The 13,525-nt window shown below is 44.4% G+C and overlaps 2 protein-coding genes across 3 annotated transcripts in view; one reads left to right on the forward strand and one right to left on the reverse strand.

Moving 5' to 3' along the window:
- Nucleotides 1–42: 42 nt before the first annotated feature.
- Nucleotides 43–5,873, reverse strand: LOC135378147 (NADH dehydrogenase [ubiquinone] 1 beta subcomplex subunit 9-like). Its single transcript, XM_064611056.1, has 4 exons — nt 5,648–5,873; nt 2,804–2,946; nt 1,749–1,804; nt 43–282 (listed from the first exon to the last, which is right to left on the reverse strand). The coding sequence occupies exons 1-4, from the start codon at nt 5,743–5,745 to the stop codon at nt 142–144; spliced, it is 438 nt and encodes a 145-aa protein (XP_064467126.1). The 5' UTR covers nt 5,746–5,873; the 3' UTR covers nt 43–141.
- A 3,555-nt stretch (nt 5,874–9,428) lies between these two features.
- LOC135378148 (kinase D-interacting substrate of 220 kDa B-like) overlaps nt 9,429–13,525 on the forward strand; it is a 116,791-nt gene continuing 112,694 nt past the window's right edge. For both annotated transcript variants that reach the window (XM_064611057.1, XM_064611058.1), the window contains exon 1: nt 9,429–9,629. In XM_064611057.1, coding sequence (XP_064467127.1) covers nt 9,498–9,629 — 132 coding nt within the window. In that variant the 5' untranslated portion in view covers nt 9,429–9,497. The remainder of the gene's footprint in view (nt 9,630–13,525) is intronic.

The raw sequence follows: 13,525 nt of genomic DNA on the forward strand, positions 1-13,525 counted from the left end.
AAGAAGGCTATATTATGGGCAATTAAATAAATGAAAAAGAAATGAAATTATTTGCCAGTATTTTTATTTTACTGAATTCTCACAAAACCAGAGTCTGCCCTCCTTGTGGTTCACTAAAGCTAAACCTGCACCATCACTGCTTCAATGATGGCTCTTCGCATTTGGGTCTGGCCTTCCATACTCTCTTTCCCAGAGAGCAACATACTCCTTCTTGCGTTGTTCACGTCTTGCAAAGTATTCAGGGTACTGCGCCTTTTCCAGAGGGTGCCAGTAGTCAAGAACCTACAATATGCAACAGATAATTTGCTTGCATACTATTATATGGGCAATTCTGAACTCTTCCATGCATTAATTCGAGCCAAGACGCTGCCACAGTGCACGTGCGAGAAGGTTAAAGTGTGTTGCCCAAATACTACTTGACCCCATATTTTTTGTTTTTACACAAATACTACTTCCTGACACAAGTACTTTGACATCTGGCCAAATACTGCAGTGCTTATACAATTGCACCTACCAACAGGATTGAAAACTTTTCGTCACCAATGACCAAGCAACACCCTTAAAGGCTAACCTTCCTAGCTGCTATTTTATGCTACACTCTTGCTGCTGTGACGATGTTAGCCAACATCACATATGTTGCTCTTGCCAGCAAAGGCTGCCATTTTTCGTTTACATTTAAAAGACTAGAAAATTAGTGTGTGAAACAGTGAGGTCGGTGTCGACAGCTGGATACTAGTTATGTGTGTATCAGTCTATCCGTCCCTGATCCTTTGCATTTGTTACCACACATTCCTGAGCTAAGAACTCACCCTTTCCATGGATTGTACAATTTATTTACTTGCATCCTATGCCATACAGCAACAATGCCAGAACAGCAGCTTCGATTAATGCAAGGAAGGCACCATAACTTCTTCGCAGAAATTGTAAACACAAATCAATCAGTTGGAGTACAATGGTCCACATGAATCAGAGAACACACATGCATACCTGCCAACCTGAATAGCTCAAAATTCGGGAGACTGCCCGCAGCGCAACCGGAGAGAGGGGGAAGTATTAATTTTGTGCATTCGAAATAGCATTGCCACTGTTGCGATTGCGATTCCTCTACGTCATAAGTAGACACTATCGGACGGAGCTGCGACGCGTTATCGTTGCTCTCGTCAACTGCAATTGAGAAGACGCAGAGTTTCAGTACATTGCATATTGCAGGGCCGAAGCCATTTCACCGATGTAGGTAGTCGCCTTCGCACACCTGTAGCGCTTCGCTCAGTCACTTGTTGGGAACCTCTTCCGGAACAGCGGTCACACGTGGCCGCTTACGCTCCGCGACTGGTTGTGCTCAACCAGAAAACCTGTGAAAAGGCACTTGGCACGTATGAGGAACACATGCAGGTATTTCTCCTCTTTGGAGAGCGCCATCGGAGGAGACGAAACTACTGTAGGAGACGGGACTGACAATAGCACGTCTTCTCGAGAAACACTGACACAATAGAACACGCCATCTTCCACCACCTCCAGCCATGGACAGTCACGCCGCGAAAGACGTGTTACGGTCTGACTAGCTCTTCAGAAATACGTTTGCGCAGCTTTTAAAGGAAAATGAGAGAAGAAAAGCACAATGCCCCAATTTTACGGGAGATTGGAGGGCGCGTCCATGCAATCGGGAGACTGAACGAAATTCGGGAGTCTCTCGGATAATCCGGGAGAGTTGGCAAGTATGCACATGGAAATGCATGAAATGTACAAACCCAATCGTCAGGATCCACTGATCGATTATACGCGATTCCTCCAGGTGAGTAGGGAACTGAAAAAGGTGATACAGTTTTTGCATCTGCATAGGTTTGACGGTTACACAGTTTGCACAGTCCCAACGCAACAATTTGCACTCACAATCTGTTTCTTTTTCTTCTTTGCAATGAGTATTGTAAGAAAATATGCAGTGTAGCAATGAAGGGAGTCAAATGACTTTCCTGGGAGGCACAGTGAAAGCTCATCCACTATCTGCCCATTAACATTTTAACATTTCTTATGAGGGTCATGCTTAGTGCTCATAATGATAGGCCTTCCCTAAAATGAGCATTCTTGGTGACTGTCACAAACCTGTCACATCAGACCTTCTTTTTTAGATCTCCATCACTAGGCCATGTCAACTGTGCGTGTGCTACCATGGGTCGGAAGAACTATGGTAATGATTTTGCTTTTCTGGAGGGAATCTGCTGTGATATAGAGATCATGAAGCATGTGTTCCTACAGTACGCCATCAAAACTGTGTATTTAGCAGCATACAGCCCAAATATACACAAAGAAGTAGACACATTTACTCACAGCGTATTGATTTGCTCGGCCTTGATTTGACTAGACTCTCTGCTTATGCCACTAACGCGGGCAACAGTATTAGCTATGGGGCTAAGTTGCACGAACAGTTGACATTCTTGTATAGCGTACAAGAATGCATCATTCTTCACTCTTAACAAAATGCTTGTTTGCCTTCAGTGTGTGAGCAAAGCTTCTGTTTGCTGATCTCTGTTTCCCAGGATTATGCATGCAGTGTTATATTTTATGCGGTATAAAATATAGTTCTTCGTTGACACAAGTGTCTATCTTGTATTAGCATGCTTCAGTAATTTCAGGCTGGCACTGTACTAGACCTTACTAGGAAACACACACATTGTACCTATATGCAGCTCAATGCAAGCTCATATCTGTACCTATTAGTAAGAGACAATTATCGACAGCGGAAGTCCCATTTTCCTTCAGCAGCAACAAATCACATCCACAAGTGATATGGAATATCATAACTTACATTTCATTGGTTGATAATGCATGTTCTGAAAGAGTTCCTCTTCACCTTCCTCTAAAATTTTTTTAGCAATTCGCATATCCTTGATATGACGGTACCGCTCGAACCTCTGCCTCAGCTCTACTGCCTGTACACGGTAAAAATCCCTAGAAAAACAAAAAACAAAAAAAAGAACAATAAGTTAGCACAACTATGAGTAAGATTAAGAAATGTCACAGACATGCATTAAAGGGACCATGAGGAGATTCTCAGTGGAGAATGATTCTCAAGGATGACTTTTATCTAAAATGCATGACTTTTAAGGTCACTTGCTCCAGACATCACATCTGCACGGCAACAGCAGTTGCCTTTTCTGGCCATCGTTTAGGCCTCAGTTATTTTGACCAATGCTCATGCTCCACATGGTGAATGTATTTGCACCCAGGACTATATGGCACTTCTCTGCAGAGTTGTTGGGGAAATTTTATTTTGTAATGCATAAACATTACTCATCATGCTTTCATGGATAGTCAGGATTTTACTAATACCATCACTTTGGAATTTAATTTTCCCAGAAGTCCCTAACAGAGATCTATGTCATGTTTGAAGAGCGTTCAATAGAGAGATTAATATTTTACTTTGTTACACATCACTGGTTAATGCTATGTATGACTGATACTCAATTAGCTAGAATTGAATTGATGATAGTTATTAGAGATTCTGCAAAATGTGTACGGATGAATGATATTGTGGAGAGATGAGAGCAGTATGCATAATTTAAATGGGCAGCCATAGACAAGACGAATTGCAGTGTAGTAGGAGTTACTGTTCAAGATGCCACATGGACTCTGTCCTCCTTGGTGACCTTGTCAGTGACAAAGTTGACAGGGAAAAACAAAGCTTCGGAATTTTCCTTACCTGCACCAGGCACAATTCTTAACTTCTGGCTTTAGACAACCTCTAAATTTCCAACCCAAGTAAGGAGTAATGTCATTCTGCATTGGTCGGTCAAAATGTAGTGGCATTACATTACTCATTACTCCTCCACAAAATGTAATGCATTGCTACCCATCTCTGCATCACACTTCATCTTGGCGGACATCATACTTTAGTTTCTAAGGACGACTTTGTAGTGTGTGCAGCTGTGATTTACATTGGAAATCTGTAAATGCTCCAGCAACATGCATATGGATGCTACTAGTCCATATGAAAGTAGATTACTCTAGAAGCACTTCCTTACCAATCCACAATTACTCCCAGGATTTCAAAGTGAAACCAAAATATTACAACCACTAGGCGACACCCTCTGGAACAATGCTACCAGCATGGCCAACTTAGTGACCAAGGCAAACATGAGCCAACCCATCCACAGTAGTGACACAGTTCTTACAAACTATCTTGGAGGGAATGCAAAAAGAGACATTACACTGAACAAGGAAAAGGAAGGCGCTACAAGCGACACTGCAATACAGACCACTTGACTGCAACCCAACTAATTCACATAGGCAGCTGGTGTTTGTAATGGGCAAGCTCATAACAATGAGCAGTAACTTCCATCACATTTTATGGGATTGTCTTGTGGAAGACTGGGGATTCTGCAATTAAAATTAAAATGTATCCATGGGTACCATATGTATGCAATTGCAGTTGAGCAGTTGAGTTCGACCTTGAGTTGCCTGTGGAGGAGTGCAACATGCTTAGATCGTTTTCGTTTATATCCAACAATTCGAACATTTTGCATCTTCCTCCCTGTGGGTGCACCATGGCTCAGCGTAATTTCAATGGCAGCGGTTCTTACTTCTTGAATAGAATACTGTCATTGATTGAATATCACACTTTATGGCATAAAATGCCATGAAAGAACCGGAGAGAAAGCAAGAAAATAAGTGGACGTGAGTGAAAAGCTAATTAAAAGTAACTTGGAACTTAGCTTAAGTTACTTTGGCAAAGTTACCTAAAAAGAAACGAGTTCCTCTGAAAGTTACCATGGCGCAAAAGTACCGAGTTAAGTTACAAGTTCCCAAAAAAAGCAGTTACAGTAATGAGTTACCTCGAACTCTGCATGAAACAAGTCACACGGACATCACCTCCAATAACCCTAGATGAGTGTCCGTGTTTGTATCATTCCTTCATCTTAAATGGTTTCCCAATTTCATCAAAACAGTTCTTTGCAGTTTTATTTAGGCGACATTATCCTGATGCTTGCTCTGTGCCCTTCGAATGCCCACTACTATTAGGGCTAAGAGTCGACATTATGAGTCTCATTATATTCTTTCCTCCATGCTGATGATCAACCTGTTTCGATTTTGACTTTTCATTAAGCATTAAACATAGGTCGCGTCTAAGTTTTGATATCCTAACCTCCGCCGTGAACGGGATTACGAAGCAGGCCTTCATAAACCTTGCTTGCAGCTTTTTCTTTCTTTTGGTTCGCCTCTGTGAACAGAATCCGTAAATCTTCATATCCCAATTGCAGGTGCATGCTGTTTTGTGATTTATCCAGACCCCCCCTGCACTCCGTTAACTTTTTCACCTGTGCACCCCCTACGTGGGGCTTGCTATTTGAGCTTTAGACACATGTCGGTAATGGTACGTTAAGCTGTTGTGGCGTAACTGTAATAATGACACCCCAGTCTCCATTTTTTTGCAACACTCTCCGTGCCTGGGATTCTGGATAAACCACGGGGTACATGCACAAGCTGGTCGCGATCGTGTGAAGTTTCAACTACCTACAATGTCTACGACGACATGGCTCACAAATATTATGAGGCCAGTACTCGGAGCAACACACTGGACTTCGTTGCAATATATAAAGAAAAATAACTGAGTACAACGCAAGAAACGACGACAAGCTCCCCATCTGCAAACCTGTGAACGCAGAACGACTCCAAATTCCGTAGGGCTCGCTTGTACAAGCTACACACTTGAAATTTATGTGAGACTACTTTCGTCACTAGATATGACATCCTGACGGTAAATTCACTCAGCAAACGCAGTAAAGATCAAACTCCTTGCGAAGCAATCACGGAAGGTCAACGTTTTTTCGTTTTTTCTTCTCTGCGCAGACTGGTGATGGCGGAGAGCCAAGCCCTAGCCAAGACAAACTGTCAAGTCAAATCAAGCCTTTCGAGTGGCGCTGCTGTACGGCTGCTTTTAGGGTCATTGTAGATATTATGCAGCAAAAAGACAGGGCCACACGAGGAAGACACAACACGAAGACCGCAACAACAGTGTTCTTAGGGTGCCTCATGGGCTTCATGGGGAGCAATGGGGAGCTTGCATGCGTGCTCTCCTGGCTATCCTCCTCCGTCGTGGAGCCTGACCTCAACCCTCAACGACGACGGAGGAGGAGAGCGCGCATTCAGCTGTACGGCTTGAGCAGAGGGCTGGAGTAGAGGGCACCGGCCGCCCCAGCCGCAGCCGGGCTAGTCTTGAAACGGGTTTCGCTTCCGCTATTCCCAGGTTTCTTGCTATGCGGAGATAACCTTACTGTTTTGCCTTGCGCAGAGTAACGTTTGCCGACAGAAATTCCGACGAGATTGCCGCATTGCAACGTCTATGCTTCATTAAAATAGGGATGAGGGAAAAGGGGACTGGAATCAAAGCCTGACCATGACCCATTTGCCACCCAAGGGACGTTTATCCGCCCCTTGCACCACGCAGGTGGAGCCAGCGTCGTATAACATACAACCGACTTCTATATTCGGGTCATAGCCTGTGTTTCCAAAGGGTACCCAGTCACACCGGTCTGCATGGAATCACCCGCGCAGACGCCTTAGCACGTCGGGAACATGGGGACGTCCCCGTCAATAACTGTCCACTACCACTTTCAGCCTCAGCATGTCGATTACAGATATGCCGAATGCGCCACAGCGGCACTCGACAGTTTCAAGAGGGCGCTGTCCGATTAAATGATCAACTCCGGTCCATCGACCCGTCGATGGATTTCGTTGCCACACTCTACTGCTCGCGTGGGGAAGCGTCCATTCTATACAGACTACGACTTAATGGCGCCAGGACACCTCTGCTTCTCTATAAAATGCGTCTCATCCACTCCCCCAAATATGCCCTACTTGCATTGTTGAAACTGATATTCCACACCTCCTCGACTGCCGTGGATTCGACACTCCTCGAGCCGCGCTCAGACGACGCCTAGTCGAGCTGCGGTGCACAGACTTTTCTCTGACCACTCTGCTCGGCCCAGCACGACATCCCACACAGCGGTCTGTGACAAAAGCAGTTCTGACGTTCCTCAGCGACACAGGTCTCATGAACAGCCTGTAAACTCAAGTTTTCATTCTTCAGTGTCCCACCCTCACCTCTCACCCTCATACGCATTACCCCCATCTTTTCTTTTCTTTTTTTAAAGTCATCTTTGTCTTTAATCTATCTCATCTTGCTTTCACCTTTTGTTAGTTTATCCTTTACTTCCCAATTCTGTTCTTTTCATTTTACTTTTATTTAATTTTCTTTTGTTCTTTTCTTTCTTCTTGTTTTTTTGCGGAATAGCTAGCCGACATGTCGTTTGACTGACCTTTCCTCCCTTTTTTTCTTTGTTCTAATAAGTATATCCCCCTCTGTTTACAAACATGTGACGTCATGAGAAGACCGGTTATTTTGCTGTGGTGGGCAAGAAGCGAGAAAAACGCGTCGGCTGATAAAGCTGATAGTGCCCACCAGCATACTTTTTTGCGATGGCGTTACGTAATCAAGACGTAGGGGTGCGGTTCGTTCTGTGAAAGCAGCCTGGACGAGGTACAGGTCCCGACAAAAGTTTACGGAACACGCGAGCGATGTATTTTCTCCTCGGTACGACACCCTAGCGGCAAGCGGAAGCTGGCGAAATCAGGCCAGTTCACTGCCTCAGAGGGGTGGACGACTGCGCTCTTAGCGACACACAGCGGTAGTTTCGGTATGATTACTGTTGTATGTGCCCGCGAAGTGAGTTGGACTTAACTGTAGTGCTCGTCAACAACTCGTGACTCACGTCAGTTGTTTATAAATCAATCAATTATCAATGTCAGCGTCCATTGTTTATCAGCTCGTCACGCGTCGTCCATAATAAAGCAACTGTACCAGAGTACCAGATACCTTTCTTTCTCTTGTCTACATATTATGGCTTTCCAATAAAAGCAATACACCGTAAAGTGTTGCCACTATGATTCATACTTGTTATCACGATGATAGCGGCGAGCTCCCTGTCTCAACAATCTGTGAATCACGTGTTGTTGGCGAGCACAACAGTAAAATACAACTCACTTTGCGGGCACATACAACAGTAGTCATACCGAAACTACCACTGTGTGTCGCTAAGAGCACAGTCGTCCACCCCTCTGAGGCAGTGAACTGGCCTGATTTCGCCAGCTTCCGCTTGCCGCTAGGGTGTCGTACCGAGGAGAAAATACACCGCTCGCGTGTTCCGTAAACTTTTGTCGGGACCTGTACCAGCTCCAGTGGCATAGTGGTTAGGATGATCGCTTTCCACGTCGAGACTGGATTCGAACCCCGGCAGCGGCTGTGCTGTCTGAGATTTTCCGAAGACTTTGCAGACGAAAGGCGGCAGTTCCCACTGAAGTCGGCCAAGGACGTATACTAACACCCTATCTCCCATTCCTGCTGTCCTCTGTCCACGTTTGTACGCCGCTCATATAGCCACAGTTGGTCCGCGGCGTTAACACGGAATTTAAGAAACTGACGAGGTACTTGGAATCCTTTGCTATTACTATTGAGTTGGAAAAATACCCGGATCTGCTCAGCACAGAAAACAAACTCTATTAACATAATAAGGAGTGTTTACGTTTGGTTTTTGTCTCCCATGCATGGTGCTTCTGGATACGATGTTAAATTTTGTTCCTATGTTCCCCTGCAGAGAAAATGGACCTACCTGCTTTCATATTCCGTTTATGAGATCGGCTTCTTCGACGATGAGAGCTGTAGTAACATTTTTTTTTTTTCATTGTTCCCACCTTGGGCTCAATAATACCATTGCTGGGACTATTGATGAAGAAAGGTGTAATAGAACGAATGAGAACGTCAGAGCTACTGGAATCTGCAAGAACGGATATGTGACAAAAGACGAGTCGAATAACACGACCCTGCCACAAGCATATAGAAAAATGTGGAGCGTCACGATTATTACCTAGCCAACTTACTGTTATCTGCGAAGCAGTTGGATTGAGCTCCTCGAACGACGAAACTACAGTAAAACCCTTTTATTTCGCGAGCCCTTCATTTTCGCGAATTTCGCGAATCGAGAAAATTCGCGAACTTTAAGAGCACGCGAATATTTCAAAACAGAGAAGGAGAAGCTCAGTTGATCAAAGCAGTTGATATTTCAGATATTCCATCGGGCTCCTGGAGCAACACCTCCTAGATAGCAGAGGCGTGCGTCCTGCGTCACGTGATGTTGCTTTGATGTCAATGAAAGAACGAACAAGAGAAAAGCTCGAAGCAGCTCGAAAAGCGGCCTCCTTGCGTGACGCAGGACACAGGTCTTCAGCACTTCGTCTGTAGCAGAACTATCATATCTATTCAGATATGGCCCGTGCCCATCTAATGTCGTCATCGGTTAACTCCACGTGGCAAGCGGCGAATATCTATAACGGGTTCAAGCATGCCTTGCATGCCCTTCTAACAGATTCCTTAGTGCGGAAACCAGCATCGTGTTGTTTGTGTAATCCCCTGTGTGGCTACAATCATTTTGAAAGTATTTGTACTCATGTTTTCCAATGGGCAGACATGCGCCTCATCTGTACTCGGAACCGCTGGAGCTATTACATTGTCTTCCCGGAGGCTTCACATCAGTCTGGAGCATGGCGTTGTAGATGACCTGCGTGGCTTCAACGTTCCGGTAAATAACTCTTTCCGTCCGTTTCTCGCTGAAGCAATTGAGGTAGTCTTAACATAGCTGAGCGAACTCACTCATGAGGGGCCTCATGAGTGCCTTGAGTGCCTGAGAAGGGAAGCTGGCGATGAGGCCTATACCGTGAGTACACTCATGAAGCCTTGCCCCTCGTGAGACCAACCATGAGTGCACTGATGAGAACTTCGCAGAGTGTGAGGCCTGCTATGAGGCCACTCACCAATGAAGCCTTGAGGGGCTGAGATCTTTGAAGCGTGTGAGGCATATGAGGCCACGCACCAATGAGACCTCCTATGAAGGCACTCAACAATGAGGCCTCTGAGGGGCATGAGGCATTTGAGGCATATGACGCCACTCACCAATAAGGCCCGTTATGAAGGCACTCAACAATGAGGCCTTGAGGTGGCAGCGCTTTGGTGCAAGTGGTACATACAACCACCGCATTGCATTTTAAAGCGGTGGTGCACACGCTTTTAAGAATTGTATATAACTTCTGACAGAAGTACAGCAGAGCAATATAATTTGAATCACTGTTTTATCGCTTTGGTGCAAGCCAGAGCGTCGAACCGAACCGGAATTAACCGTAATTTTTAGCTGGAACTGAACCGTAATTACTAGCGTTATCTTGGAGCTGAACCAGAACCGAAACGATCTAAAAACTTCGGTTACCGGTTCTGGATGCCGGTTCGGTTCGAGTTGGTGTGTGGTGGGGGATGCTGTGGGGATTCGAGCGGTCTGCCTGCCTAGATGCCTGCCCGGTTTACAGCCTCTGAACCGGTTAATCGAACCGATATATGTGAACTCCGGAGCTGAGCCAGAACCGAACGTTTATGGCTGAACCCGAACCCGAAACAAACCGAAAAACCTTTCGGTTCGACGCTTTGGTGCAAGCGGTACAACCACCGGGACATTGCATTTTAAAGGGGTGGTGCACACGCTTTTAAGAATAACTTCTGACAGAAGTACAGCAGAGCATGCAATATAATTTCAATTACTGTTTACCACTTTGGTGCAAGCGGTGCAACCACCGGCATATTGCAGTTTAAAGGGGTGGTGCTCACGCTTTTAGGAATTGTATTTAATTTATGTCAGAAGACAGCGCAGCCATGTAATTTGAATTACTGTTTACCGCTCTGGTGCAAGCGCTACAACCACCGGCATATTTCAGTTTAAACGTGTGGTGCACACGCTTTTAGGAATTTTATTGAACTTCTGCGAGAACTTTTGTGGTGATTTTGTTGAGGAGTCCCACTTTAAATTAAGGAGAAATGGGATTCGTTCATCTCTTGACTTTATGCCAACGGGAATATGTCGGCAAGCGCTAAAACGACATGTAAATAAAGGGACATGACCTCAAAATGACGTATTGCGTATGACGTGTAACCACGACAAAATGGCGGTTTTGCGAAAAGCACCCGCTTGAGGCTATATAGTTACAACAATGACGGGTTTGTGTGCATGTGTGCATGGTTTGTGGCTCATTCCCCAGAGCGTTAGTCGTGACGTTGCTCACCTCTGTGGGGCCGACAACGACAAGCTCCTTCAGAAGCCCCACCACCACCATCATTGGTCGTGTGCCCAGTGTTGTGTGAATTATCTCAAACTATGGGCTCTATGGGGAGCTGTTGGAGACTGGCAACGCTTTAAGCAAGGTGTGAGGGCGTGTATTGCTGAGTGCAGCGTGGTGTGGGTGAATGAAGTGTCGTGCAGTCAAGTGCATGGCAACGAAATGCCCACCTATATGAGTCTTAATAGCGATTTTTGCCATCGTTATGCAATCCCCTCTGCGCGTGATTCTTGAAGTGCATAAGAGGGGGGGGGGGATATATTTATTAGACGAAATCAAAAAAAAAAAAAAAACGAGGGAAAGGTCAGGCAAACGGAACGTCGTCATAAGAGGGACTCTGTAAGCAGTTACTGGTTTTGTAAGCACGATTTTGTAACTTGCAAAACCCACCCAAAGCGGCTTGCGTTCTCTTTGTATTAATTTCCAATGAATTCACTTGACGCCATATTTTCAAATTTGCGATCGCCATATTTGTCCAATTCCTTCTTGTTATATATTTATTTACGTCAAGGGCCCTTCGGGCATTACATGACTGAGGGGTAAAAATTAACTTTTCATACAGAATTCATACAGCACAAAATACAACACGATAAAAACGAAATACAAGACAATACACATTGAACAGTACAATAAATTATGGTTCAAGATAATAGATATGACAGATGATCTGAAATCTTCTTTGTCGCGTGTGCGGACAACATTTTCAGGAAGGTTATTCTACTATGATATTGTACGGGGGGGAAATGATCCAGAAAAAGATGATGAGCGGCAATGATGGCGTTTAATCTTTAGTAGGTGATCTAAGCGGGGAGAAATATGAGATGCAGGGTGTAGCAAACGGGGAAGATTTGACAGGTGGTAATACAGTTTGTGCAGGAGGCATAGTCTGGATACATTCGTCTTGCCGACAAATTGTGTAGTCCTAGCCGGTTCTTGAGCCCTGATACACTATATGAGGTGAATAATCAGAACAAATGAACCTGGTTGCATGGTTCTGTACGCCTTCCAACTTTTTGGTGAGATAACCTTGAAAATGATCCCAAATAGATGAGGCGTATTCTAGTTTTGGATGTATAAGACTGATGTAGGCAAGGTGTCTCAAATTAGGGGGTGCGAGTTTGAGGTTACGGCAGGTAGCCGAGAGATTTAAGTATTAGCTTCGGACACGATGTGTGAAATATGAGAAGACCAGGAGAGATCAGAGACAATATGGAGGCCGAGGTATCTGTAGCTATGAGAACGTGAAAGAAGTGTATTACAGAGGGAGTATGTAATAATGCCACGACTACGAGTAAAGGAAATGATTTTACATTTGCTAGTATTTAATGGCATAATGGCAGAGCACCAGTCTGTTATTTTGTTAAGGTCAGCCTGAAGAGCATCAGTATCGCCAACGGATATGTTATTTTACAATAATTACGCAGTCATCGGCCAAAAGTCTTACCGTAGATGTTAATAATAAAGGAAGGTCGTTCATATACAGGGTGTTTACTCTAACGTGTCCAGAAATTATATTTAAAGCGAGCGATAAAAGAAAAGCAAGTGGTACTTTTCTGCTACTTGAGTAAGAAACAGGTACTGCTTCACTAGTAGCACTTGTTTCTTAGTGAAGTAGCTGAAAAGTATATAGTGCTCGTTTCTCCTTTATCGCTTGCTTTAAATAAAATTTATGGACACGTTAGAGCAAACACCCTGTATATGAGGAATAGCAGAGGACCGAGTACTGTCCCCTATGGGACGCTGTTGCCCTTACTGTGAACTAAGAGACTAGAAAAGAGAAAAAATATTCTCTTGAATTGAATCTGTTGAATTCAAGTTGTTGCGTATGTTCAAATTGGCAGTCCTGTGGTTCGCGGAGTTTGCCGTTGCAAGATGTTGGAAGGTTGCGTGAGCATTGGATCCTGCCATCAGCTTTTTTCTGAAAAACTCCAAATATGTCGCGTGAGTGTCAAACTCTTATCGCGTTTGCCAACTGATTCTCTTAACGCGTATGCCAACCTGATGAAGTACTGTGCCATGCATTTATTCTCATACCACGTGTTTATTTTTCTACTTCGAAATCTATTGTGAACCTGATATCTTCAGCGATGTCGAACTATACGTATACTCTTTACGCATCTCTTTGCACAATGTATCAACTCATATACACTGACGTCCTTCAGGACGCCAGGAACTGAAAATAAATAAGAGTTCGTTATGTTCCTGATGTTTTACAAACCGTTCTTGATAACGGCGTATTTTTGAGGTGACTTCCGATTGATTGATTTCAGCACCAGGCGGACTTTCCATGATGCTCTTTCTATACATTACTATAAAT

The sequence above is a fragment of the Ornithodoros turicata genome, chromosome 1, assembly GCF_037126465.1.
Source record: "Ornithodoros turicata isolate Travis chromosome 1, ASM3712646v1, whole genome shotgun sequence".
Taxonomy (NCBI): Eukaryota; Metazoa; Arthropoda; class Arachnida; order Ixodida; family Argasidae; genus Ornithodoros; species Ornithodoros turicata.

Bases quoted from the DNA above. Each gene is read 5' to 3' on its own strand.
- LOC135378147 (XM_064611056.1), bottom strand. From the start codon at position 5,745: ATGTCATATCTAGTGACGAAAGTAGTCTCACATAAATTTCAAGTGTGT. The intron at 2,947-5,647 runs GTTTGCAGATGG...TTGTTTTTCTAG, and splicing joins GAGTCGTTCTGCGTTCACAG to GGATTTTTACCGTGTACAGG. The intron at 283-1,748 runs GTTTGTACATTT...TGCATATTGTAG, and splicing joins CAGTGGATCCTGACGATTGG to GTTCTTGACTACTGGCACCC.